General features: G+C 63.2%; 5 protein-coding genes across 7 annotated transcripts; 1 reads left to right on the top strand and 4 right to left on the bottom strand.

Annotated features, from left to right (window-relative positions):
• Positions 1-215: 215 nt before the first annotated feature.
• Positions 216-2,607, bottom strand: MPZ (myelin protein zero). The gene is given in 6 exon segments (XM_061357498.1): positions 216-1,077; positions 1,206-1,266; positions 1,401-1,536; positions 1,609-1,822; positions 1,915-2,081; positions 2,346-2,607. Coding segments are annotated over 6 exon segments (939 nt in total). The 5' UTR covers positions 2,404-2,607; the 3' UTR covers positions 216-774.
• A 737-nt stretch (positions 2,608-3,344) lies between these two features.
• SDHC (succinate dehydrogenase complex subunit C) lies at positions 3,345-8,525 on the top strand. Its single transcript, XM_061357499.1, has 6 exons — positions 3,345-3,416; positions 4,981-5,037; positions 5,532-5,633; positions 5,956-6,017; positions 7,316-7,479; positions 8,355-8,525. Exons 1-6 carry the CDS (start codon positions 3,397-3,399, stop codon positions 8,457-8,459), a joined length of 510 nt encoding a protein of 169 aa, XP_061213483.1. The 5' UTR covers positions 3,345-3,396; the 3' UTR covers positions 8,460-8,525.
• A 3,702-nt stretch (positions 8,526-12,227) lies between these two features.
• Positions 12,228-13,880, bottom strand: LOC133214563 (keratin-associated protein 10-4-like). Its single transcript, XM_061357526.1, has 5 exons — positions 13,852-13,880; positions 13,285-13,453; positions 12,930-13,047; positions 12,311-12,398; positions 12,228-12,252 (listed from the first exon to the last, which is right to left on the bottom strand). Exons 1-5 carry the CDS (start codon positions 13,878-13,880, stop codon positions 12,228-12,230), a joined length of 429 nt encoding a protein of 142 aa, XP_061213510.1.
• Positions 13,881-14,149: 269 nt separating this feature from the next.
• Positions 14,150-20,508, bottom strand: VSIG8 (V-set and immunoglobulin domain containing 8). 3 transcript variants are annotated; one of them, XM_061357517.1, is made up of 7 exons: positions 20,217-20,508; positions 19,800-19,975; positions 17,815-18,016; positions 17,557-17,721; positions 15,745-15,867; positions 15,478-15,613; positions 14,150-14,321 (listed from the first exon to the last, which is right to left on the bottom strand). In XM_061357517.1, the coding sequence occupies exons 1-7, from the start codon at positions 20,263-20,265 to the stop codon at positions 14,150-14,152; spliced, it is 1,023 nt and encodes a 340-aa protein (XP_061213501.1). In that variant the 5' UTR covers positions 20,266-20,508. The 3 variants fall into 3 exon arrangements, with proteins under 3 accessions (XP_061213501.1, XP_061213499.1, XP_061213500.1); XM_061357515.1 differs by having other exon boundaries at positions 17,557-18,016; XM_061357516.1 differs by lacking the exon at positions 20,217-20,508 and having other exon boundaries at positions 19,800-20,058.
• Positions 20,509-23,296: 2,788 nt separating this feature from the next.
• Positions 23,297-27,609, bottom strand: CFAP45 (cilia and flagella associated protein 45). Its single transcript, XM_061357514.1, has 10 exons — positions 27,537-27,609; positions 26,593-26,734; positions 26,194-26,349; positions 25,899-26,077; positions 25,654-25,783; positions 25,431-25,577; positions 25,240-25,353; positions 24,218-24,411; positions 23,912-24,136; positions 23,297-23,452 (listed from the first exon to the last, which is right to left on the bottom strand). The coding sequence occupies exons 1-10, from the start codon at positions 27,575-27,577 to the stop codon at positions 23,323-23,325; spliced, it is 1,458 nt and encodes a 485-aa protein (XP_061213498.1). The 5' UTR covers positions 27,578-27,609; the 3' UTR covers positions 23,297-23,322.
• Between the last annotated feature and the right edge of the window lie 29 nt (positions 27,610-27,638).

Here is a 27,638-nt window from a genome sequence, read left to right as displayed (position 1 = left end):
GCTCGGGGGGGGGGCATTCTATGGTGGGCTTCCATGTGATGAGTTGGGGAGTGCTCAGGCACTGTGTATGTCCTTGTCACCCCCCCCCCCAACCAAGCAGACACACGGGGGGGGGACAGGGATGGATGGATGGACACCGGGTCCCGGAGGTGTGAGTTTTATTAATGGCACTATGGGGATGGAGGGGGGGACACAAACACACATGGATGGGGGGGTTACAAAACCACACTGGGGAGCCTGGCGCCAGGGTGATGGGCACCAGCCGCAGCCTCTCCTCCTCCACGAGGCTCCGGCCGACGCAGGGTTGGGGGTTATGGGGGACACGGAGGGTTAATGGGGGGGTGGAGGGGGCGCGGCGGGGGGCCCCCACGACGTCATTCAGGTTCGGTCGTGGGGAAGAGACGAGAAAACGGCCAGAAAAGGGTAAAAAAACCCTCCCGGGGATGGGGTTTTTGGGCGGGGGGGGGGGGGGATGGTGTTGGGGTGAACCAGGCCCATGGGGACCCTGCAGGTCCCTGGGGAGGGGGGGCCCGGGGCACCCCGGGGCGGGGGGGAACGGCCCCAAAACTCAATGGTTGTGTCTCCAAATTGAAGAGAGCCCCATCAGTGCCCGGGGCTGGGCAGGGCAGCGGCTGCGCAGAGGAAGGTACCGACCATGGTGGGGGGGGACCCGGCGTGGGGGATTGGGGGGGACCGGGACGAGGAGCACACCCCGCTCCCCGCCGGGTCCCCGCCGCTTCCGGGGTGGGGGGGTCCCCACGTCCTGCTGGGGCATCAGGTCCCTGCATTGGGCTTGATGATGCTCATGAGGGCGTTCTTGAGGCTGCCCTTGCTGGGGGAGCGGACAGCGGGTGCAGGGCGAGCGGCCTCAGCCTCCCCCCCCCGCAGCTCCATCTCGATGGTCATGATGACTTTGGGGGGCCGGGGGCCCCCGGTGCCCGGCCCCGCGGTACCTTCCCTGCCCGCTAACCGCTATTTCTTATCCTTGCGGGACTCTCCCGGAGCTCCTTTGGCTTTCTTCTCGCTCGCTGCCTTGGTGCTGCGGCTGTGGTCCAGCATGGCGTAAAGCACCGGGGCCTATGGCAACGGGGAGGTGATGGTGACATCCTAACCCCCCCATCCCACCCCGTGTCACCAAAACAGAGGAGAGAGCATCACACCCCCTCCGGCAAAGCTGTTTCATCCCTCAACCCCTCACTACCCACCTGCCGGCTCCGCTTGGAAGCATCCTTGGCCGATCTCTGCAGCTTCCCCTTCTCCATGGCACTAAAATTGGGGAGGAAAAGGCAAAAAGGAGCTTGGAAAAGGTAAATCCAACACCACCCCCCCTCAACCTCCCCATTGCCACCAGCAGCACCAGTTTGGGGGGGGGTTCACCCCTGTTTGGTGCCAGGGCTCACCTCAGCCGGCGCTGCAGCGTTGCCTGGCGCCTCAACCAGCAGGCCCGCAGGATGTAGACGATGGCCACCACCACGGCCACCAGCAGCAGGGCCCCGCCGATGATGGAGCCCAGCACCACGCCATAGCGGGTGGGCACTGTGGGGAGTCCCCGTTAGCAGCTCCAGGATGGGAATAGGGACACTGGGAAAGGGAATTGTGGCTCCGTACCTTTCTCAAAGACATACAGGGTGACCTGGGAGGACTTGCCCACGATGTCCGGAGGGTTCTTGACGTCGCAGGTGAAGGTGCCATTGTCGGTGTAGTCCAGGTTGTGGATAACGATGGAGCCATCCTTGCGGTAGGGGTTGCCCACCCATTCCATGCGCTCCTTGAAGGTGCCCACGTCATCGATGTAGGGTTGGCCTTTGGCGTAGTGGAATATCTATGGGTGGAAAGGGACACACACACACACACAGAGACATCAGCATCACCACGGGCACCACAGCACCATAGGGCCACCCAGTGGGTGCTTACTGAGGTGCTGTCGCGGGAGCCCTCAGCTTGGAAGTGCCAAGTGATGGAGATGTCATCGGAGATCCACTCGGAGGACCAGAAGCTGCAGGAGAGGGTGACGTGGGAGCCGACGGTGCCGTACACTTCCCGTTGGGTGTACACGTGGATGGACAACGTCGGGGATGGCCCTGATGGGGTGGAGGGTGGGGGGGGCACAATCAGCTCCATGGATGTCCCCATGCAGCCACCACACAGATGGGCATTTAGTGGGGGACAGCAGCTCTTTGTGCCCCCTATGGATGGCTCCATGGGGATGTGTCCTAGTGCTGGGGCTGGCATCCCCATAATGGTCCCAGAGCATCACCAGCGTCAGCCCCAAACCGGAGACATTTGGGTACCCCCCCCCACCTCTCTCCAGGATGTGGGGCCGGGACATCGGGGCTGCAGCTTACCCGGTGCCCATAGGAGAGCAGCGAGGAGCAGGACGAGGTCCCCGGCGCCCTGCGACATCGTGGCTGCAGTGACCGCGGGGGCACCGCACCGCACCGCAGGGAGCGCCCGGCTCCGCGCCCAAGGGATCCCGGAGCACCGGGGACGAGGCTTAAGAGCGGAGCAGCACCGAGTGATGCCCGGCGGAGCCCCGCGCCCGGTCCAATGGGCGCCGAGCAGCCGGGGCGGCGGAGGCCAAGGGGGAGCCGCGCAGCCCGGTGCTCAAAGGGGACATTTAGACCGGGGTTGGGCGAGGAGGGGGCCCCGCACACAGCGCCCATTGTCCCGCCGCATTCCCGCCCGCGGGATCGGGCATTCCCGGAGGCGGAGCGGCAGGAATGTGCCCCGAGCCCTAAGGCACCGGCGCAGCCGCCGCCCCGGGGTGATGCGGGGCTACGGCGGGGGGGTCTCGCATTGACCCCGTTGTCGCCAATGGTCACCGCACGGCCCGGTCTGTGCTGCGGGTCCTGGTTGGTGTTACCGGGAGCTACCGGATGAGGAGTGAAGAGGGGGTTTGGGGTGAAAAGCTTCGAAGTTGGGGTGTCCGGAGGGTTTGGAGCAGGGAATGGGGATGGGGATGGGATGAGGCGCTGCGGGGGGGCCGTCCATCACCGTCCTCCATCACCGGTAGCGAGGGGGGGGATAACGGGGAGCCGCCGTTCTGCCCCACGGCAGCTTCGGGGGGAGACCAGGAGGTAACGGGGAGCCCCGGGGGAATAACGAAGCCCTGGGGGGTTACCGACAGCTCTGGAGGTAACGGAGGGGGGGGCGCCAGGAACAGAGCCTGCGGGGTGATGGGAACCCCCGGTGCGGGTTAACGGGGAGCCCCGGAGATAACGGGTAATAACAGGGGATGTCAACAGGCAGCGGAGAGTAACGGGGAAGTAAGGGGGGTATCGGGGGGGGGGGGGAACGGGACCGGGCAGCTCCAATGGTAACGGGCAATAACGGCGGTACCGGGACGCACCGGCGGAAGTGCGTCACAGGCACTTCCGGCGTGCGGAGCCCTCCAAGATGGCGGCGCTGGCGTTGAGGTGACTCCCGAGGGGCCCGGGCCGGGGCCGCGGAGGGACTCAGGGATCGTGTGCGAGGATCGGGCCCCGCTGTCGTTAACGGCCCCCGGTGCCCCCTTGGGCCGCTCCGTGCGGCCTCGGTGCGGCGGCTGCGGGGGTCTGGGGCCGGGCTGGCTCCGTCCCGCTCCCGGCCGTGGCCCCATGGCCTGAAGCTGCCTCTTCCGCTGCGCTGCGGGGCTCCTCGGAGCAGTGACCGGCCCCGATGCCGGCGGTGCGGGGAACGGGGGGGGGGTCCTGTCCGCTCCCGGGTGCAGGCGGCGCTGTCGGAGCCCTTGGGTGGGAGCCGGGAGCTCCATCCCCGCTCGGCACACGGAGAGCGGGAGGGATCCGGTCCCTTCGCCTTCTCTGCGCGCTCCTATAGCCCGGTCCCACAGGGCCAGCACTGAGAGAGGCTGCGGGCTGCAGCTCGGGAGCTCCTGATCGATACCACAGCCCCGGGGGGGTCCTGGTGCAAGCAGGACGCTGTGGGGAGCCCTCGGTGGGGGCTGGAGGATGCTTATTTAGGGCTAATCCTTCTCATTTCGGGCCACATCATGTCTGATGGGTGGAGGTGAGCTGGTTTGGGGCTTTAATGGGGAAAAGAGGGCTGGGAAGCAGAGGCTGTGCTCCAAAGGATGCCATGGAGCCGTCAAATGAGGCTTCAGAGCGCTGCAAACCTGCCTCATGTCAAGGCCAGGAGGGAGCCTTTGGGAAGGGAAAACATTCCCATAGGAACACACAGCGGGTGCTAAGAATAACCCAGGCTTTTGTTTGCCATCCCCACCTGTGAGGAGCTGCTCCAGCTCCTGCTGCTTTCCCTACCAGGCCGGCAAACAGAGCTTTGGCTGGGGGCAGATGTTGGGGTGCTGGGGGCAGATATTGGGGTGCTGGGGAGCTCCATGGCTGTCACTGTCACTGTCACGCGCTTGTCTCCCATCAGGACCTGGCTCCGCTTTGTCCCGTTCTCTGCAGATTCCAGCCCACATCCTCCTGGAGGGATGCCCGTGAATGCCCGAGCTGGGCTCCTCAACCCTTCCCACTCCTTTGGAGCACCACAAAATCCCTTTTGACTTCCCCCCCCCCCCACACCCCACACCCCAGCTCAGCCCCATTGGAACAAGCAGCTCCTATGCAGAGGCACGGCCATGGATGCAGGCACTGGGAGGAAGAGGAGGGAATGGGATGCTCATGGATGCAGCCTTTCCCCATTGCTGGATCCCAGCACGTGCCTTGCGTGTGCTGTAGTGAGAGGGCAAAGGAGCTGCTTTGATGCAGCTGAGCTTGGGGTGCTGCTCCCGCCTGGTTTACAAGGGGGTGTAAGAGCTGAGCAGGGTTATTATGGGCTGTTGCGAGGAGCCAGCCCATGGGGCTGAGCCTTGGGGCTCTGCTGAGGACTTCAAGCACCAGCCCAGCTTTGCTCATGATAAGATAGGGTTGAAGGCAACCAACTCCATGTGAAACTCCACCTCTTCCCAGGTGAATCCCAGCCCTATCCCGATGGATTTCCTTTGGCACTCACCAAACCTTTCCCTCTCCTCTCTTGCAGATGCGCCGGGCAGCGCCGGTTGCTGGCTCGGCTCAGCCCCAGCTTCTCCGTGCCACAGTGAGTCCCAGGGGTTACGGATCCAGCTCTTCCCTAAGGGAATCCCATCTATGGAATTGGGGCTTGTGTGCTCCAGCCCCTCTGATTCCATGGTTAGGGAAGGGCTGAGGGAGCAGCAGCACCGTCACCCCTCCATGCACACAGGGGGGTTTGGGAGCTGCTGAATCCTTCCAGTTCTTGCCCTTGGTGCTTCCAGACTTTGGGATAAACGGTTCTTCCCTGCTGCATGGGGCTGTAAGTGCAATTACAGCCTAACCCCGGGACCATTCATTCACCAGGAGCAGCAGCCAGCTCCCATGGCAGGGAAGAGCAGGGCGGGTGTTAGCACTGCTATGGAAGGTGCCATCTGCTCTGCTGTACCCCATCTGCAGGGTGCTGGTGTGCAGCCAGCAGATCCCTTGGGAATACCCTGGTTCCCTTGGGAGAGCTGGAGTGGGGGGGTTCCCACAGCAAAGCTCCATCTCCCCACACTTCCCATCTCCTCTTTTCCACAGCGTTGTCCCAATGGCAACGACGGCCAAGGAGGAGATGAGCCGCTTCTGGGAGAAGAACACCAAGTCCAACCGGCCCCTGTCCCCTCACGTCAGCATTTACAAGTAAGGGCGGCTCTGGGGTCCCTCCTCAGTGGGGTGACCCCTTCTTGGGGGCCTCCTCCAATGCTTTTCCATGCCCAAATCCTGCCCCTTTATTCCCAAACGGTCCAAGCCTTCTGTTCCATCTCTCTTTAAGCTCTCCCAGCAGACTCCCATCCCTTTCCCAAGCCGGTGCCAGCGGCATTTACCATTCCCAAGCTGCCTCTGCACATTCCCCTTTTGCTCTGGGTGGATTCCTGGGATAGCTCCGAGTGCAGGGACACCCCCTGGGAGCAGAGGGGCCCCTCCTGGGTGCTGTGGTGCTGACGAGGTGCTTGTCTTGCAGGTGGTCCCTACCCATGGCGATGTCCATCACGCACCGCGGCACCGGCGTTGCGCTCAGCTTAGGTGCGTGCACCAGCACCGGCACCGGTGGTATTCCAGTGGGATGTGTTCCACTGGGAAACCTCTGCTTTGTCATCGAATCCCAGCCAGGGTTGGGTGGAAGGGACCTTAAAGCCACAGGCAGGGACCCCTTCCACTTGGTGCCTGTGTCCAACGTGGCCTTGAGCACTGCCAGGGATGGGGCAGCCACCCCATTCCAGTGTCCCACTCCCCTCATGGGGAGCAGCATCTTCCAAGGATCTCCTCTAACTCTGCCCTCATCCACTTGGAAGGAAACTCCTCATCCCATTGCAGTGATGGCACCAGCATCCAGCCCCCTCCATCAATCTGCTCTGCAGGGTTTGACTGAGTGAGGGGAACCCTGACTGTGAAAGGCTCTTTCATTTCCATTAATGGCCTCTCCTGGCATCAGGAAGGAGCTTCTCCAGTAGCTCCCTGTTGAGATGGAAGGGATTGGGAAAGATAGGCAGGAATTGTGTTCAGAGGGAGTGGACTGCAGCCCATCCCCATCAGGGCTTGGGAATTGGGCTCCCAGTTGCCCCCTGCCTCCCCATCCAACTTGCTGGGAGCTTTCAGGTCCCTATTGCCTTTCTGCTCCCATCCATTGGCTTTTGCTGGAGCAGGAATCATCCCACAGGAGCACTGCTCCTGCCACCAGCACTGGGAGAAGGGGGGAGATCCCATTCCCTCTCCATCAAGGCTCTGTTAGGAAGCTTCTGGCTTCCTGTGCTGGCTGGAGGTGAGCACAGAGGCCCCTGAGGGGAAGAGTGGCTGAGGAGGAGGCCGCTGGTGCTGAAGGGGGAATTGCTGCTTGATCCTTGCCCTTCCTTCAGCTGCACCCTATGGGAAAGCTCCCTTGGCCTAGGAAAGAGGAGGATGAGCAGGAAAAGGAGGAGGAGGAAGCAGGGAAGGTGTGGTGGCTCCTATGGTTACACAGCCCTGGCTCTTGGCTGCTGCTGGTGCTGGGCTGTGCTGAAGCAGCCTCACTCCATCACTACTGGAGTGCAGCAGTGCAGGGATTTCTGTCCCACAGTGGGGATATGGGGGTTTTCCTTGTCCCTTTTGGCTTTGGGCTGCTTTGGCTTCCATGGCAGAAGCTTGGTCCCTGGGGAAAGCAGCACCCACACTGGGGCGATGCCGAGTCCTCAACACCCCAGGGTGCAGCCACTGCGTGGGCCTCCTCCTCCACTGATCCCATTGAGGCCGTGTCCCCAAAGCACAGACCCAGGGGCTCATTGGGGACAATGGGATGGGGGTTCCACACACTTCTGCTGCTTAACCCAGGCCTTTGTCCCCCTCAGGGGTCTCCCTCTTCGGGCTGGCCGCGCTGGTGCTGCCGCAGCCCTTCCCGCACTACCTGGCCATGGTGAAGTCGCTCAGCCTGGGCCCTGCTCTCATCTACTCGGCTAAATTTGCCCTGGCTTTTCCCTTCTCCTACCACACCTGGAATGGGATCCGGCACCTGGTGAGTGGGAGCACGAGGGAAGCGGCTGCGGCAGTGGGAAGGTGCCTTTGGGAATGGGGATGGGTTAATCAAGTCGAGAGCTTCAGGGCTATTTTTGGGGCTGTTGAAGCTGCTGAGAGCATCATTGAGCTGGGTCTGCACTGGGTGATGCTGCTTCATCCCCCTTGTTGAGCAGCCCTTGTGCTGTGAGCTTCCCAAGGGGTCCCAGCTCCTGTGCTGGGTGGAGGAGCTGGAGCACAGAGGTTCATAGAGGGCAGGAATGGGTTGGGTGGGAAAGGACCTTAAAGCTCATCTAAAGCCATGGCAGGGACCCCTTCCACTGGAGCAGGATGCTCCAAGCCCCTGTGTCCAACCTGGCCTTGAGCACTGCCAGGGATGGGGCAGCCACAGCTTCTCTGGGCACCCTGTGCCAGCGCCTCAGCACCCTCACAGGGAAGAGCTTCTGCCTCAGAGCTCAGCTCAGTCTCCCCTCGGGCAGGTTCAAGCCATTCCCCTTGGCCTGTCCCTGCATCCCTTGTCCCAAGCCCCTCTCCAGGTTCCCTACAGCCCCTTTAGGCACTGGAGCTGCTTTCAGCTCTCCCCTGAGCTGCTGCTCCCACTGGACACCGGTGGCAGGTTCGTGATGGGAACAGCATGGGATGAGCTGCTTGTGGAGCTCTGGAGGAGCCGTTTGTTGGGCAGCAGGGCAGGATCCTGCTGCTCCAGCTGGGAATGGGAGCATCACATGCGGAGCTGTGCTGCAGCCTTGTGCTCCTGGGGGATTCCAGATGGGAGAGGGTCACTGTTGTGCTCTGAGGGTTGGGTTTTGAGGTGCCTGCTCTGTACCCAGATAAAAGGGAGCTGGGTTAACCCTGCTGTTATCTCCTTTCCCGCAGGCCTGGGACATGGGGAAAGGCTTCAAGATCCCGCAGGTGAACCAGTCCGGGGTGCTGGTGCTCATCCTGACCCTGCTGTCCTCTGCAGGCCTGGCGGCCATGTGAAGGCCTCCTCTGCCTTGCTCCATCCTGAACCCCCTCAGGAGCTGCAGGAGAAGGGGGGGATCAGGCTCTGGGTAGGGTCGGTGTTATCCCAAGGGAAGGAGTCGCTTCCCTGCTCCCAGTTTGTGGATGATCAGAGCTGCTTTTTGCTCCCCCCCCCCCGGGCTGTTTCTGTGCCCTGAGCTGCACACAAAGCCGGGTCTGTGTCCTACAGGAGTGGGCTCAGGACAAGCATCTCCATTGAGCAGCCTGGGAGAGCCAGAGCTGCCAACGCCGGGCCTGCCGCAGGGATGGGTGGTGGGGCTGGATGGGGTGCTCAGCCCCACGGCCTCCATCCCCACTCATCCTGCCAAGGATAACCCAAGCCAAACGGCTTTGGGTGGAAGAGCACCCCAATTCCCTCCCTCTGGAATGCAGGGTGCAGTTTGCCCACGGCACCAGCTCCCCTTTGGGCTCTTTGCCCTTTGCAATAAAGCAGCTTTGATCCTTCACCCTGAGCCATGGTGTTGGGTGTCTGTGCTCAACACTTCCCCCTGGGACACAGCATTCCCGGGAAGCTGCTGCTTTCCAGCAGGGTCTTTGTGCCTCTTCTTGGGGTCCAGGAGCTTCAGTTATGGCTCAGATGGGCTTTGCAAAGCGGCTGCTTCACCCTGATTCCCTGTGCCCCCTTCACAGCATCACCCGGAACAGCACTGCCTCAATGGAGCAGATCCCACCAGGCTTCAATGGGATCCCGCTCCGGGGCCACCATCCCAGATCCCAACCCCTGTGCCATAGCCATGAGAGACCTGCATGGAAACCAATGTCTTTGGGCTTCCAGCCCCGTGCTTCCCGCTGTTTGGCTTGGAAGAGGCTTTCCCTGCCTATGGAGCCACCCCAGTGCTCATCCCGAACATGGGTATTTATTAGGACTGGTTTAAACCCCTCTTTTCCCAATTGCAGCTAAACCACGGCACCGGCTCCTTCCACCCCTTCCTCCTCCTCACCCTTGGGGCTGCAGGGAGGTGTCCGGGGGCTCAGGACCCTTCCCTCCGCTCCGGATTGAAGCGAGGTCCCTTCGGCATCAGCGGGGGCCGCGTTCCCGGTGGGTTCCCTCTGGAAGAGGAGCGGGCCATGAGCTCCTCCTGCTGGCTTCGGCCTCAAGGGAGCCGCATCCCGAAGGGAAGAGGCGGCTCCCCCCCCCCCCGGGTTGTGCCCGTTGTTAGCGGGGGGGGGATGCGGAGCCCGCACCGTGCCGGTGATGCGGGTGCGGAGCCCGTTGCGGGCGCTGCTCAGCGCCGTGCCCGGATGGAGGCACTGATGGAGCAGCCGCTCCGTGGCCGCGGCCGAACGCGCCGTCAGGTCCAGGCGCGCCGGTGGGATCCTCAATGGCATCTCCCACGTCCCCACGAACGAGCCCCATGGGGAGGCCTGCGGTAAAAGGGGGGTAAAGGGGGCCCCAGGGAGCACCCCAATGGGTGCTGGGAGGGGGGGGACCCCCCATGGGTGTTTATGGCTCACCTGGGAGCGGGGTACGGAGGGGAGCAGATGCCCCCGGTCATTGGCGATGATGCGTGTGGAGCCCTCTGAATGCTTGGGGGGCTGGGATCGGGGGGGGGGGGGGCAGGATTAGGTTGAGGGGGGTCCCAGGGAGGCCAGGCCGGGTCTAGAGGGGTCTTGGGGGAGCCCCAAGGGGACCAGGTTGGGGATGGGGCAGTTTGGGGGGGTCCTGGCCAGAGCTGGGGGCTTAGGGGGGGTCAAAGTGGGACTGGGAGGGTCCAGGATGGGGCTGGGGAGCCTCATTCTGGTAATGGGGGTCCCAAGGGGCTGGTCCAGGACCGGGGGGGGGGTCTTAGGAGGGGCTGGGGCAGAGCATAGAGGGGTCCAGGGACACCAGGTAGGGGCTGGGGCATTGCTGGGGGGTGGCTCAGGGGGTCCCGGATGGAGCTGGGGGGTGTCCAGGATGGGGCTGGGGGGTCCCAGGGGCTCAGGTGGGAGCTGGGGGAGCCTGGGGGGTGCCAGGACCGGGTCCGGGGGGTTCCAGGGGGTCCCGGGGGGTCCATTCTGGTGCGGGGGGGGGTTCGGGTGCCGGGGAAGGGGGGGTCCAGGCGGTACCTTCGGGCCCGGCAGGGGCACGCTCCAGTTCTGCAGGCGGTGGGCGCTGAACGCGTCCTCGTACTGCGGGAGAGAGGGGCCGGGCAGCGGCGGCACCGGGACGGGACCCCCCCCCTAGAGCCCCGGTACCCCCCTTTGCCCCCCATTGCCCCCCGTTATCCCCGGTTTCGGTTCCCCACCCCCACCTGCCCCGCTGTGTATCCCGCCGCCATCATCCGCCGCGTTCCGTATCCTGGCAACAGAGACGCGGAACGGGGTTTGCGCGCCCCCTGGCGGACCCATCGGGCGCTGCCGGCGGGGGTGTGATTCAGGTCCCTCCGCATTACCGATACCGGTGTCCCCCCCTCATTACCGATACCGGTGCCCCCCCCTCATTACCGATACCGGTGCCCCCCCCCTCATTTCCGATTCCGGTGTCCCCCCCTCATACCGATACCGGTGTCCCCTCCTCATTACCGATACCGGTGTCCCCCCCCCTTTCCGATTCCGGTGTCCCCCCCCATTACCGATACCGGTGTCCCCCCCATTATCGATTCCGGTGTTCCCCCCTCCTTACCGATACCGGTGTCCCCCCCCTCATAACCGATACCAGTGTCCCCCCACGCATTACCGATACCGGTGTCCCCCCCTCATTACCGATACCGGTGTCCCCCCCTCATTACCGATACCGGTGTCCCCCCATTACCGATACCGGTCCCCCCCCGCCATTACCGATACCGGTGTCCCCTCCCCCTCGTTACCGATACCGGTGTCCCCCCCTGTTATTGATACCGGTGTCGTCCCGCCCTCCTTACCGATACCGGTGTCGTCCCCCCCCCCATTACGGATACCGGTGGCCCCCCTCTCATTACCGATTACCGGTGGGCCCCCCTTCATTACCGATACCGGTGCCACCCCCCCCATTACCGATACCGGTGTCCCCCCCCATTACCGATACCGGTGTCCCCCCCCTCATTACCGATACCGGTGTCCCCCCCCATTACCGATACCGGTGTCCCCCCATTACCGATACCGGTGTCCCCCCGCTCATTACCGATACCGGTGTCCCCCCCCCTTTACCGATACCGGTGTCCCCCCCTATTACCGATACCGGTGTCCCCTCCTCCTTACCGATACCGGTGTCCCCCCCCCTCATTACCGATACCGGTGTCCCCTCCTCATTACCGATACCGGTGTCCCCCCCCTCATTACCGATACCGGTGTCCCCCCCCCATTACCGATACTGTCCCCCCCATACCATACCGTGCCCCCCCCCTTCGTTACCGATACCGGTGCCCCCCCCCCCCATTACCGATACCGGTGTCCATCTCCCCCCATTGCCCCCCCACAAGCAGCATCTGGTTCTGGGTCAGGCTCCGGCTCTGCCCACCCCAAGCTCTGGCTTAGGGTCAGGATCAGGTTTAGGGTCAGGGTTTAAAGCTATTTGGGGGGGGGGGGTGGCAAGGGGCAGCCCCCCCATGGGGTCAGGGTTAGGATCGGGCTGAGGCAATCCTAAGGTTATGGGCGGAGTTAAGGCTGTTTGGGGGGGGGGGTGCTTGTCGTGGAACTGATCCCCCATGGGGACAGGCTTAGGGTTAGGGTCAAGTCTAAGGTCAGGTTTGGGGTGCATGGGGCCATGTCTGTGTGTGCCCCCCCCAGTACCCACAGGTACCCAAAGGACCTTCCCAAAGGGACCTTTTAGGTGGTGGGGATGTGCGACACCCTGGGATACACCGGGATACACCGGACACACTGGGATACACCGGGATACACCGGGATACACGGGACACTCCGGGATACACCAGGATACACGGGACACACTGGGATACCCCGGGATACACCGGGATACACCGGGATACACTGCCCCCACTGGGATACACTGGGACACCCTGGCACACTCCAGACAAACAGGGATACACCGGGACACTCTGTGGACACGCTGGGACACACCAGGATACACAGGGATACACTGGACACACCGGAACACAGTGGGATACATCCGACACACTGGGATACACTGGGACACAGTGGGATATACTGGACACACCGGGATACACCGGGACACTCTGGACACACTGGGACACAGTGGGATACTTCGGGACACACTGGGGTACATCGGGACACACCAGAATACACCAGGACACTCTGGACACACCAGGACACACCAGAATACACCGGGATACACCGGGATACACCGGGACAGTCTGGACACACTGGGACACAGTGGGATACACTGGATACACCGGGATACACCGGGACACACTGGGATACATCGGGACACACCAGGACACACCGGGACACACTGGGATACACTGGGACACACCGGGACACACTGGGATACACCAGGACACATCGGGATACACCGGGACACTCTGGACACACCGGGACACAGTGGGATACATCGGGACACACCGGGATACACTGGGACACACTGGACACACTGGGACACAGTGGGATACACCGGGATACACCGGACACACTGGGACACACTGGGACACACTGGGATACTTGGGACACACTGGGGTACATCGGGACACACCAGAATACACCGGGACACTCTGGACACACTGGGACACTCTGGACACACCGGGACACACCAGGACACACCGGGACACAGTGGGATACACGGGACACACCAGGACACACTGGGACACACTGGGACACAGTGGGACACACCGGGACACAGTGGGACACACCGGGACACTCTGGACACACCGGGACACAGTGGGATACACCGGGACACACCAGGACACACTGGGACACACTGGGACACAGTGGGACACACCGGGACACACCGGGACACAGTGGGACACACTGGGACACACCGGGACACAGTGGGACACACTGGGACACAGTGGGACACACCGGGACACAGTGGGACACACCGGGACACACCGGGACACAGTGGGACACACTGGGACACTCTGGACACACCGGGACACACCGGGATACACCGAGACACTCCGGGACACACCGGACACACCGGGACACACCGGGATACACCGAGACACTCCGGGACACACCGGGACACACCGGGATACACCGAGACACTCCGGGACACACCGGACACACCGGGACACACCGGGACACACCGGGACACTCCGGGACACACCGGGATACACCGGGATACACCAGGACACTCCGGGACGCTCCGGCCACGCCGCCTCTGGATTCACTTTGACTTTATTTCTTTTCCCGATTCATTTCGTTCCGCTTCGCCTTTTCCCGGTGCCTTTTTGCCAATCCCGGTGCCGGTGGCGGCTCCTCACCGGAGACACCCAATTGCTAAAGCCAATGTGAGGGAAGGAGGGGGGGGGGCTACCGGGTGACTCCTCCCCCCCCCCCCCCCATCCATCCCCCTCCCCCCCCCGGGGCGATTCGGGGCCACCCGACACCAAAATGCGATTGGGGGGGGGAGGGGGGTACGTAAAAAACGGGGCAAAACATCCAATAAAACGTTAAAGGAAACCCCACCGGGGCTGCGGAATCCCCAAGCGGGATCCCTGGCTTCAATTTATGCGGCGCGGCGCGACCGGATCCCGGCGGGCGGCGGCTCCCGCAGCGGAGCCGGATCGGTGCGGGGCTGGTGCTGGTGGTGATGATGGTGGTGATGGTTGGGGTTACAGCGCCGGGCAGGTGACTTGGTGCCGGATGCCCTCATTGCAGATGAGAGCGGCCGCCCGCTCGTCGCCGTCGCCGTGCTGGCACTGCATGTAGCTGATGCCGTGGGGCGAGTAGCTGTGGTGGGCGCAGACGTTGCAGGGTCGGGTCATGGTGCCGCCGGTGCTGCTCCTATGGGATTTGGGGGGGGAAGAGTCAGCGCTCACCGGGGTCCCCTCGGTGCCCACTGAGTCCCTGTTGTTGTGTGGTGGCACCCGTAGGTGGCCATCGGTGCTTGGTGATGCTCCATGGAGCACGGTGATGCTCGGCAGCACCCATCAGTGACTGTTGGTCCCTCTTGGGACCCAGCAAAGACTGTGGTGCCCAGCACCTATCTGCCCTCCTCAGTGCCCAGTGATGCCCCATAGACCCAAGTGGTGCCCAGCAGCACCCAGTAGCACCTATCTGCCCTCCTCAGTGCCCAGTGATGCCCAGCAGCACCCAGTAGCACCTATCTGCCCTCCTCAGTGCCCAGTGATGCCCAGCAGCACCCAGTAGCACCTATCTGCCCTCCTCAGTGCCCAGTGATGCCCAGCAGCACCCAGTAGCACCTATCTGCCCTCCTCAGTGCCCAGTGATGCCCCATAGACCCAAGTGGTGCCCAGCAGCACCCAGTAGCACCTATATGCCCTCCTCAGTGCCCATTGATGCCCATCAGCACCCAGTAGCACCTATCTGCCCTCCTCAGTGCCCAGTGATGCCCAGCAGCACCCAGTAGCACCTATCTGCCCTCCTCAGTGCCCACTGATGCCCCATAGACCCAAGTGATGCCCAGCAGCACCCAGTAGCACCTATCTGCCCTCCTCAGTGCCCACTGATGCCCAGCAGCACCCAGTAGCACCTATCAGCCCTCCTCAGTGCCCAGTGATGCCCCATAGACCCAAGTGGTGCCCAGCAGCACCCAGTAGCACCTATCTGCCCTCCTCAGTGCTCACTGATGCCCAGCAGCACCCAGTAGCACCTATCAGCCCTCCTCAGTGCCCAGTGATGCCCCATAGACCCAAGTGATGCCCGGCAGCACCCAGTAGCACCAGTGATGCCCCATAGACCCAAGTGATGCCCGGCAGCACCCAGTAGCACCAGTGATGCCCCATAGACCCAAGTGATGCCCAGCAGCACCAGTGATGCCCCATAGACCCAAGTAATTCCCACCAGCACCCAGTGCTGCCCACTGGTCCCTATTTCCCCTCAATTCCCACCGATACCCGGCAGACCCCAGTGATGCTCATCCAGTGTCACCCCTCCGGTACCCCTCAGTTCTGGTGCTGCCCCACGGTGCCCCGCTCACCGGCAGTCGCTGCAGGCTCGCTGGCATTCCTTCCGACGGTAGCGGCAGATCAGCGCCCAGATGAGCAGCGCGGGGAGGCTCAGGAGCAGCAGCGAGCCCAGGATGGAGCCCACGATGATGCCCGCTTGCCGCCCTCCTACGGTGCGACCACAGCCTGTTACCGCCGGCCTCCGCACCGGCTGCCACTGAGCACCGCGTCCGCCGCACCCGCACAGAGCCGCCCCATGGCCCCGTCCCCGTGTCCCCGTGTCCCCGTCCCGCACTCACTTGCAGCCGGGCTCAGGTTGAGCTGGCACACCGAGTACCCCACGCGGTTGGTGACGCGGCACTGGTAGACGCCGGCGTGAGCCTCGGAGAGGCTGCGGATGAACAGGTCCCCCGGAGCTCGTCCTGCAGCCGGGACAGGCGGAGGCGTCAGAGCCCCAGGGCACGGGCACGGCGCGGATGTGAGCACAAACAGGAGCTCAGCACCGGCGCTATGAGCAGCACCCATGGGAGCCGTGGCACGCACAGACAGGAGCACCCAAAGGAACCCTGAGCATCCCCTGCACCCATGGGAGCCGTGGCTCGCACAGACAGGAGCCATGAGCATCCCCTGCACCCATGGGAGCCGTGGCACGCACAGACAGGAGCCATGAGCATCCCCTGCACCCATTGGAGCCGTGGCTCGCACAGACAGGAGCACCCAAAGGAGCCATGAGCATCCCCTGCACCCATGGGAGCCGTGGCACGCACAGACAGGAGCACCCAAAGGAACCGTGAGCATCCCCTGCACCCATTGGAGCCGTGGCACGCACAGACAGGAGCACCCAAAGGAACCGTGAGCATCCCCTGCACCCATTGGAGCCGTGGCAGGTACAGACAGGAGCACCCAAAGGAGCCATGAGCATCCCCTGCACCCATTGGAGCTGTGGCTCGCACAGACAGGAGCACCCAAAGGAGCCATGAGCATCCCCTGCACCCATTGGAGCCGTGGCTCGCACAGACAGGAGCACCCAAAGGAAACATGAGCATCCCCTGCACCCATTGGAGCCGTGGCTCACACAGACAGGAGCACCCAAAGGAGCCATGAGCATCCCCTGCACCCATTGGAGGCGCGGCTATGAACATACATGAGCACCCAAAGGAACCATGAGCATCCCCTGCACCTATATGAGCCCCCCGGGGCTGTGGCATGGTGGGGCTCAGCCCCACAGCACCCACCTTGAATGGTGCCAGAGGGCAGGCATCCTCTCCCCCGTAGCCATGAACATACATGAGCACCCATAGGAACTCACCCATGAGCATCCCCAGCACCCATGGGAGCCCCCCGGGGCTGTGCCATGGAGGGGGCTCAGCCCCATAACACCCATGGGAGCCCCCCGGGGCTGCGCCATGGGGGGGGCTCAGCCCCATAACACCCATGGGAGCCCCCCTGGGCTGTGCCATGGTGGGGGCTCAGCCCCATAACACCCATGGGAGCCCCCCGGGGCTGTGCCATGAGGGGGATTCAGCCCCATAACACCCATGGGAGCCCCCCGGGGCTGTGCCATGGGGGGGGCTCAGCCCCATAACACCCATGGGAGACCCCCAGGGCTGTGCCATGAGGGGGATTCAGCCCCATAACACCCATGGGAGTCCCCCGGGGCTGTGCCATGGAGGGGGCTCAGCCCCACAGTACCCATGGGAGCCCCCCGGGGCTGCACCATGGGGGGAATTCAGCCCCATAACACCCATGGGAGCCCCCCTGGGCTGTGCCATGGGGGGAATTCAGCCCCACAGCACCCATGGGAGCCCCCCGGGGCTGTGCCATGGAGGGGGCTCAGCCCCACAGCACCCATGGGAGCCCCCCGGGGCTGTGCCATGGAGGGGGCTCAGCCCCACAGTACCCATGGGAGCCCCCCGGGGCTGTGCCATGAGGGGGCTCAGCCCCACAGCACCCATGGGAGCCCCCCAGGGCTGTGCCATGGAGGGGGCTCAGCCCCATAACACCCATGGGAGCCCCCCTGAGCTGTGCCATGGGGGGAATTCAGCCCCACAGCACCCATGGGAGCCCCCCGGGGCTGTGCCATGGAGGGGGCTCAGCCCCACAGCACCCACCTTGGATAGTACCGGAGGGCAGGCGGCCCCCGCCGTATCCGTCCGCCAGCTTAGCCCATTGATAGGCGAGCGGGGAGCTGCCCCCGCGGCTGTAGCACCGCAGCAGGACGCTGCCGCCCTCGATCTGCTCCCCCTCGGTCCAGCACTGCGGGGTAACCGGTTTCTCTGCGGGGACAGGGACCCGGTCACTATGGGGCCAACGGGGACCCATGGGGAAGGGGACATGGAAAGGGGGGACGGACACACACACACACTGACCCTGCACGGTGACGATGACCTCATGCACGGCCACGGTGTTCTTCTTCACGCGGCACTGGTAGGTGCCGGTGTCGGAGACCTGCAGGTCGGCCAGGCGGATGGAGGCATCGTGCTGGCTGGGGTCGGTCTGCACGAAGGCGACGCGGTCCTGCAGCCCCGAGCCGCTGCCGTAGTTCACGTGGTGGTCTTGGTAGGACAGGAACTGGGAGGGGAGCAAAGGGAAAGGGGGGGGGGGAGGCTGAGGAGGGCTGGTGCCGATGGGGGGGAACCTAAAACTGGCAGCTTGGGTGAGGGGGAAATGCGCTGCCCGGTGCCTGCCTCTCTGTGCTGGACCCTGTCTGGTCCAGCCCCATCTCACCCGGTCCATCCCTGCCCTGCCTGATCCATCCCTGTCTCACCCGGTCCATCCCTGCCCTGCCTGATCCATCCCTGTCTCACCCGGTCCATCCCTGCCCTGCCTGATCCATCCCTGTCTCACCCGGTCCATCCCTGTCCTTCCAGGTCCATCCCTGCCCTGCCTGATCCATCCCTGCCCTGCCTGATCCATCCCTGTCTCACCCGGTCCTTCCAGGTCCATCCCTGCCCTGCCTGATCCATCCCTGTCTCACCCGGTCCTTCCAGGTCCATCCCTGTCCTTCCAGGTCCATCCCTGCCCCGCCTGATCCATCCCTGTCTCACCCGGTCCATCCCTGTCCTTCCAGGTCCATCCCTGCCCTGCCTGATCCATCCTTGCCCTTCCAGTCCTTCCCTGCCCTGCTCAGCTCTGTCAGACTCTGCCTGGTCCTTCCCTGCCCCGCCTGGTCCATCCCTGTCCTTCCAGGTCCGTCCTTGCCCTTCCAGTCCTTCCCTGCCCTTCCAGTCTTTCCCTGCCCTGCCCGGCTCTGTCAGACTCTGCCTGGTCCTTCCAGACCATCCCTGTCCTGCCTCATCCATCCCCGTCCTGCCTGATCCATCCCTGTCCTGCCTGATCCATCCCTGTCCCTCCTGATCCATCCCTGTCCTGCCTGATCCATCCCTGTCCTGCCTGATCCATCCCTGTCCCTCCTGGTCCATCCCTGTCCCGCCTGATCCATCCCTGTCCTGCCTGATCCATCCCTGTCCCTCCTGATCCATCCCTGTCCCGCCTGATCCATCCCTGTCCTGCCTGATCCATCCCTGTCCCTCCTGATCCATCCCTGTCCTGCCTGATCCATCCCTGTCCTGCCTGATCCATCCCTGTCCTGCCTGATCCATCCCTGTCCCTCCTGATCCATCCCTGTCCCTCCTGGTCCATCCCTGTCCTGCCTGATCCATCCCTGTCCTGCCTGATCCATCCCTGTCCTGCCTGATCCATCCCTGTCCCTCCTGATCCATCCCTGTCCCTCCTGATCCATCCCTGTCCCTCCTGATCCATCCCTGTCCCGCCTGGTCCATCCCTGTCCCTCCTGATCCATCCCTGTCCTTCCTGATCCATCCCTGTCCCTCCTGATCCATCCCTGTCCTTCCAGACCATCCCTGTCCTGCCTGATCCATCCCTGTCCCTCCTGATCCATCCCTGTCCTTCCTGATCCATCCCTGTCCCTCCTGATCCATCCCTGTCCCTCCTGATCCATCCCTGCCCCTCCTGATCCATCCCTGCCCCTCCTGATCCATCCCTGTCCCTCCTGACCCATCCCTGTCCCTCCTGATCCATCCCTGTCCCTCCTGATCCATCCCCGTCCTGCCTGATCCATCCCTGTCCCTCCTGATCCATCCCTGTCCCTCCTGATCCATCCCTGCCCCTCCTGATCCATCCCTGTCCTGCCTGATCCATCCCTGTCCCTCCTGATCCATCCCTGCCCCTCCTGATCCATCCCTGTCCCTCCTGATCCATCCCTGTCCCTCCTGATCCATCCCTGTCCCTCCTGATCCATCCCTGTCCCTCCTGATCCATCCCTGTCCCTCCTGGTCCATCCCAGCCGTTCCTGCCCACCGGGACGGCAGCCGCTGGCACCGCTGGCACTCACCACGTTCTCGGGGTTGGTGCGCTCGGGCGTGATCTGGATCCACTCGATGCCCACGCCCTGGGGACCGTTGTCTTCGGGTTCGAGCACATAGGGACAGCCCAGCTTCACCGAGTCACCCTTGGCCAGGTACAGCACCTCCCTGCCCTTGCTGTTGATCCTGACGGCCAGGAGGAGAGCTGGGGAGAGAACAGCACCCATCGCACCGGCACCCGCACCCACAGCGCCCCACATCCATCAACCCCCGACCCACGGGGAGCAGGGACCCCATCCTTGGTGGGGCTGACAAAGGGAGGCGGCTGCTCCATGCCACCAACACGGGTGCTCTGCTGACCACGGGGCGCATCCAAGCACCCTTGGGGTCCCCTCCATCCTCAACGGCACCCCCGCGGGAGCCGGTTCAAGGTGCCCCGGCCGTACCTGGCATGAGAGCCAGGAGCAGGAGCAGGCTGGCGCCGGGCCCTGCCATGACGCTGCAGCCGTGCGGGTGCTGAGGAGGAGCGGGAGCAGGCGGCAGCTCCGCGGAGACGGGGCAGCGGGGCCGCTCGGGGCCGCTTTTACATGCTGGGCCGGGGCGCTCCTCCCTGTAGGGAGGATGCCTTTGGGATGACTGAGTGGCTCCAAGCTGTGCGTGAGCGCTGCCGCCCTGCTCCACTCCCTACCCCCTAATTAACCGTGGCCGTGGTGTGGGAGCCCATCTATAGGGATGCAGTGATGGAGGCTTTAGGGGGGGGGACGGGACCAGAGCATCCTGGCTGTTGGACCCCATAGATGGTTATCCCGGTGGGAAAAGGGGATGCTGTGGGAGCATCGTGTGAAGGTCCTCCAAAAGATCTTGGTCTTGGGGCAGGATTTGGGGGCAATTGGAGGTTAAAAGTGGGGTTTGACCCTGGGTTAAGCTCCTGCAGATTCCTCCTCTGGTCCAGCCCATTGGCCAGTGGCCACAGGGATGCTGCAGCCGTGTGGGACCGTGTCACCCACCAAGGCCACGTTGGTGGCACTGGTGAGATACATGTGGAGATGTGGCTGAGAGTCCAGGCCACAACCCATGGTGTGGGGATGTGGTGGCACAGGGACATGGTGGGACAGGGCTGTAGGGGCATGGCAGCACCAGGGTGTCCTGGTGCAGCAGTAGCAGTCATTTTCCTCCTTCTTAGTAGCTGGTGCAGTGCTGTGTGCAGCATCTGGGAGCTGAGGGCAGGGGACGGGGACAGGGATGCTCGGACAGGGATGGAGTAGACAGGGATGCTTATCCGTGAATGGAGGGGACAGGAATGTTTGGCCCTAGATGGAGGGGCCAGGGATGTTTATCCGTGAATGGAGGGGACAGGAATGTTTGGCCCTAGATGGAGGGGCCAGGGATGTTTGGCCATGAATGTAGGGGACAGGGATTCTTGGCTATGAATGGAGTGGACAGGGATGCTTGCTGTGAATGGAGAGGACAGAGACGCTTGTCCATGGATGGAGTGAACAGGGACACTTGGCTATGGATGGAAAGGGCAGAGATGCTTGTCCATGGATGGGGGGGACAGGGATGCTTGGCCATGGATGTAGGGGACAGAGACGCTTGGCTGTGAATGGAGAGGACAGAGATGCTTGTCCATGGATGGAGCGGGTAGGGATATTTGGCTGCAGATGGAGGGGACAGGGACTCTTTTCAATGAATGGAGTGGACCGGGACACTTGGCTATGGATGGAAGAGCTGGGATACAGCTGCTCTGCTGCGGGTGCTGCGCTCTGTCCCCACTGTGCTCCTGTCCCCACTGCGCTCCCCATCCCCACTGCAGTCCCTGTCCCCACTGCAGCCTCTGTCCCCACTGCGCTCCCTGTCCCCACTGCACTGTCCCCACTGCGCTCCCTGTCCCCACTGCGCTCCCCGGCCCCACTGCGCTCCCTGTCCCCACTGCGCTCCCCATCCCCACTGCAGCCCCTGTCCCCACTGCAGCCCCCGTCCCCACTGCACTCCTGTCCCCACTGCACTCCTGTCCCCACTGTGCTCCTGTCCCCACTGTGCTCCCTGTGCCCATTGCAGCCCCTGTCCCCACTGCAGCCCCTGTCCCCACTGCAGCCCCCGTCCCCACTGCGCTCCCTGTCCCCACTGCACTCCCTGTCCCCCCACTCCCCTCCCCACTGCGCTCCCTGTCCCCACTGCAGCCCCCTGTCCCCACTGCACTCCCTGTCCCCACTGCAGCCCCCGTCCCCACTGCGCTCCTGTCCCCACTGCGCTCCTGTCCCCATTGCAGCCCCTGTCCCCACTGCGCTCCTGTCCCCACTGCGCTCCCTGTCCCCACTGCGCTCCCATCCCCACTGCACTCCCTGTCCCCATTGCAGTCCCTGTCCCCACTGCGCTCCCAGTCCCCACTGCAGTCCCTGTCCCCACTGCGCTCCCAGTCCCCACTGCAGTCCCTGTCCCCACTGCGCTCCCCATCCCCACTGTGCTCCTGTCCCCACTGCGCTCCCTGTCCCCACTGCGCTCCTGTCCCCACTGCACTCCCTGTCCCCATTGCAGTCCCTGTCCCCACTGCGCTCCCCATCCCCACTGTGCTCCTGTCCCCACTGCGCTCCTGTCCCCACTGCGCTCCCTGTCCCCATTGCAGCCCCCGTCCCCACTGCACTCCCCGTCCCCACTGCAGTCCCCGTCCCCATTGCAGTCCCTGTCCCCACTGCGCTCCCTGTGCCGTGCCCCGCGGCGCAGCTCGGCCGCGCTGGCCCTTCCCAAGTCCGGACCGCCCGAGCCGGCTCCACCGCCCGGCGCAGCCACCCCGAACGCTGCCCGGGGCCAGGAGCTGCTCCAGTTCCTGGCCCGGAGCTGAGCTCACCGCGGCCGGGTCCTCGCCTGCTCCGGGCCGGGGTTTGGGGCAGGGCTCGGCACGTGTTGAGCCGCGTCTGTGATTGCGGGGCCCCAGAGCTCGGCCTGGCCCCGGGGCAGGTTTGGACCCCCCCGGGGCTGTGACAGCGCCAGGAACCGGGGGTGGCACCGCCGGAGCGGCCGGGGATGGAGACCGGAGCCCGGCTCCCAGCACCGGGGACACACAACAGCCGGGGAAGGGCCGGGGAGAGGCGACGGAGGCGGCTCCGAGCCCCGGGCACGTTCCCTTGTGCCGCTCTCGTTATGGCTCAGCTGCTCTGACCATTACTCAGAGGCCACTCCTCGGCCCTCGGAAGCACCAGGGCCCAGAGCCGAGTGGATGCGAAGTGTTTGCATCATGCTCTGTGCATTGGCACGGCCACAGGGCCTGGGGGTGATGCGATGGGGAGGTGGTGGCACTGCCAGGGCCAGGCAGGGCTGGGTGTGGGGAAGAGCCTGGCTGGCTCCTGGGGACACCCAAGGTTGGGGGGGGCAAGGACATAGGCACGTCCAAGAGCTCTGCCCATGGAGACAGGCAAGAGGTGACCTTGGTGCCGGGAGTTGGGCAATGAGCCTTTGAGCTACTCCAGCCCCACGGGCAGCTCCTGACCCCAAAACCCCCAGTGAGAGAAGGGTGAAAGCATCTGCTCATAAACATCTCTATTGAGAGAAAACAGCCTAAGCAAGCACCAGCCTCCTGGTGAAGCCTGGTCCCACACCACGCCGGGTCTGGCCTGAGGCTACGATTGATCGTTGCTGGTCCCTCAGCTGAACCTGGGCACAGAACTTCTCGGGCACACCAGAGTCTCTGCAGAGGAAAGAAAGCATCACAGTCAGGAGCGGGGCTCCGAAAGGGATCCTCTTGGATGAGGATGGAAAGGAAGTTGGGAAGCAAAGGAAAGCCGTAAGGATACAGTACATAGAATCACAGAACGCTTTGGGTGGGAAGGGACCTTAAAGCTCATCTAGATCCATGGGCAAGGATCCACTTCCACTGGAGCAGGATGCTCCGAGCCCTGTTGAGCACTGCCAGGGATGGGGCAGCCACAGCTTCTCTGGGCACCCTGTGCCAGCGCCTCAGCACCCTCACAGGGAAGAGCTTCTGCCTAAGAGCTCAGCTCAGTCTCCCCTCGGGCAGGTTCAACCCTTGCCCTGTCCCTGCATCCCTTGCCCAGGTTCCCTGCATCCCCTTTAGGCACTGGAGCTGCTCTGAGCTCTCCCCTTCTCCAGGCTCCATCCCCAGTGCTGAGCCCTTCAGGGGCATCACCTGAGCTCCTGCAGCTTCTGCTGCTTGAAGCGGGCGATGCGCTGGCGGTGGCGCTGGGCCTCCTCCTGCACGCGCTTGAACTCCTTCAAGGCAGCCGCTCGCTCCTGCACCAGCTCCTGCTGCCGCTCCTCGACCTGGTGCCGCACGGCCCTGGCGTGAGCCTGGCGCTCCGCTGCCCTCCGCTCCTCTTCAGCCTTCTCCTTCTCCATCTGCTCCCTCTGCACCCTGTGGACAGCGCGGTGTCAATGACGGCTACGGCCCCGCACCACCTGAACCGCGGTGAGCACCGGGCCCCGTCCCGCTCACCGGAGCATCCTTTGGAAGTCGTTCCGGTCCTGCTGCGCCTGCACGGCCAGAGCGCGCTCCCGCTGCTCCATCTGCTCCTGGCGGCTCTGCCTGAGCCGCGCCTCGGCCTCCGCCTTCAGCTGCGCCAGCTCCGTCTCCTTGCGCCGCCACGTGCGCTCCGCAGCCTCCTGGCTGCGCTTGGCTCTCAGAGCGTCCTGAGCAAGGGGACAGCGGTGATGGGCATAGAATCAGAGAACGGTTGGGGATGGAAAGGGTCTTGAGATCATCCAGATCCAACCCCTGCCATGGGCAGGGACACCTCGCTCTAAACCATATCACCCAAGGCCTCGTCCAACCTGGCCTTGAACACTGCCAGGGATGGAGCATTCACAACCTCCCTGGGCACCCATTCCAGTGCCTCAGCACCCTCACAGGAAAGAATTTCCTCCTTAGATCCAATCTAAACTTCCCCTGTTTCAGTTTGAACCCATTACCCCTTGTCCTGTCACTGCAGTCCCTAATGAAGAGTCCATCCCCAGCATCCCTATAGGCCCCCTTCAGACACTGGAAGCTGCTCTGAGGTCTCCACGCAGCTTCTCTTCTCCAGGCTGAACAGCCCCAACTTTCTCAGCCTGGCTCCATACAGGAGCTGCTCCAGCCCCTGAGCATCCTCGTGGCCTCCTCTGGACTTGTTCCAACAGCTCCATGTCCTTTTGATGTTGAGGACACCAGAACTGCACACAATGCTCCAGGTGAGGTCTCACCAGAGCAGAATAAAGGGGCAGGATCACCTCCATGGCCTGCTGGTCACGCTCCTTTTGATGCAGCCCAGGATACGGTTGGTTTCTGGGCTGCAAGCGCACACTGAACCCGGCTCATGTTCATTTTCTCATGGACCAGCACCCCCAAATCCTTCTCCTTGGGCTGCTCTGAATCTCTTCCCTGCCCACCCTGTAGCTGTGCCTGGGATTGCTCCCACCCATGATGATGATGGTGGCGAGGATGATGAGGGTGAGGGAGGCAGCAGGGAGGCAGCTGCTCACTTGCTCTGCCTGGCGGTCCCGGGCCTTCTCCTGCATGGCTCTGAGCTGCACCAGCTCCTTCTCCTTCTCCATGTGGATTCGCTTCTGCTCAGCTTCCAGCTTAGCCTCACGCTCCTGAAAGGGGCAGAGCCTCATGGGTGCTCCCAGCACAGCTGCACCCACACCAGGGCCCTGTGGCAAAGGCCTCTCACCAGCTTCTGCCTCTGGTACTTGAGCACCCGCTCATCCTCCAGCCGCTCCAGCTCCCGCTGCTCTGCCTTGAGCTTCTGGTTCTCAGTGTTGATCCGTTCAATCTCAGCTTGCATCTGCCTTTGCTCCTGCTGCCTCCGTTCCATGTCCTGGCAACAGAGGGTGAGCACCCAGCCCCTTCCAACACGATGGAAATCCAGCCCCTCCTGCTCCCTGGGCTCCCACCTTCAGATCCTCCTGCTTCAGCTGCTCCAGGCGCTGCAGCATCTCCTGTGCCTCCTGCTCCTTCTGCTCGGCCTTCAGAGCCCGCTCCTCTGCGTTCTTCTCTATCTGCCTCAGCAGCCCCTGTCTCCCTCTGGGAAGGAAGGAGCAGAACGTTCCCTCTACCCCTGTGCCATTCCCACAAGTGGAAATGCCACCACGGCCATCGTCTGCTGCCTGGTCCCATCGGGGTGCCTGGGAAGAGGCACCTGAGCCGCTCCTGCTTCCTCCTGCGCTCCAGCTCCTCCTGCATCTCCTCCGCCTTTTTCCTCTCCACCTCCATCATTCTGTCGAGGCGCTTCTCCTCCTCGTCCAGCTCTTTGGCAATGATCTGTTTCTCTAGGATCTGTGCCTTGCGGACCATCTGGCACTTGGCACCGAGGATCAGCTGCGGGGACAAGGGGTCTCCTGCTCTCCCAGCCACACTTGGATGGACACATGGATGAGGAGCAGGGGAAAGGAGAGGAAGCCGCTGGGCAGCAGCCGGGCTTTGGGTGTCCTCACCTCACTGAACTCCTTGATCTCATCCTCCTGCTCCATTCGCATCCTGCTTGCCCGCTGCAGCACGTGCTGGGCCTGCTCCTGCGCCTCCTCCTCCACCTCCTCCTGCTTCCCCCTCTGCTCCTGCTCTGCCGCTGCCTTGCGCTGCTTCGATGCCTCCTGAGGGGACAGAGCTCATCCCGTTTGTCCCTGCGTGCCCAAAGCTGGGCTGAGCCTGCCCGAGGGACCCCGCATGGAGCCGAGGGGCATCCCCATCCCACCCAGGGACAGCTTTGGGCACAAGGGATGCTTTGGATTGCCCGAGGGATGGAGGTGGGAGCTCCAGGGCCATGAGGCCGGTGTCCACCTCCCTCCAGAGCCCAGGAAGGACAGAAAAGGACAGGACAGGAGGGAAATGCCTACGAGAGCGGCCTCCTTCGCTGCTTTGAGGGCTGCTTGCTTGGCCTCACGCTCCTCCTCGGTCAGGACTTGAGCTGCTGCTTTGATGCGATGGAAATCCTCAGCAGCCAGGATGAGGGATGCTGGGGGCTTCTCCTCAGGGGTGCTGGGATGGGGACAAAGAGCAGTCATGGGTATGGGAGTGTCTGACAGATCCCCCCTGTTCCCTTCCTGGGTGCCCAGGCCAGGAGCAGCTCCTGGACCAGGATGGGAGTCACCCTGGAGCAATGCAGGAAGCACCCAGGCTGTGGGATCCCGGCTCTCCCAGTCATGGGGGCAATGGAAAGTGGAGGGAAAGCTGTGATGCACAGGGGGCCAGGACACTCACCCTGGAAACCCCAAAACATCCAGCAACAGAATACCCATCTTTCAGCCCAGCTTGACTTTCCCTGTTTTCCTTTAGGGAAATCCTCCCCCCCAATTCCTTTCCCCATCCCATCCCTGCTCCCATGTGCTGCATTGAAACCTCTGTCGATCCAGGGGAGCTGAAGGTGCCTTTCCCCTATGTTTGGGGCCACTCAGCCTGTTGGAAGCTGCTTGGCTTTGACTCTGCGCTCCCAGGAATGCAGCTGGGATGAGAGGAGGAAGCACCCTGTTCCTTGCCAGCGCCGGGCCATGGGGCCAGCGCCGAGCCACGAACCCTGCCATGACTCAGGCTGTGGTTTGGAGGAAACCACCGAAGCTCCTGGTGCCCCCATTTCCCTCCTTGTAAAAATGTGGATAATAACACGGGGAGCTGGAAGGAGTTAATGACTCTGTGCATTACTCAGGTACCATGGTGACGCGTGCGGTGGAGGAGCGTCCATTAACCAAATGCATGGGGCACTTTGAAGCTGTTGGGGACTAAGAATTTACTCATGATTATTGCGTGTCACCTTTCATCCACCCTGGTGAATAGGACCAGATACCTGCATAATGATCGCTCCCTGGCTGCATCACAGCATCGCATTCCAGGACGCTTGGCACAACGGCCACAACGGCACTAATAAATGCAATGACACCTCGGGGCC

The sequence above is a fragment of the Neopsephotus bourkii genome, unplaced genomic scaffold (assembly GCF_033783945.1).
Source record: "Neopsephotus bourkii isolate Nb327-2 ecotype Australia unplaced genomic scaffold, CSIRO-AGI_Nbou_v1 NB_904, whole genome shotgun sequence".
Classification (NCBI taxonomy): Eukaryota; Metazoa; Chordata; class Aves; order Psittaciformes; family Psittacidae; genus Neopsephotus; species Neopsephotus bourkii.
This window is presented reverse-complemented; position numbering and strand designations above follow the sequence as displayed.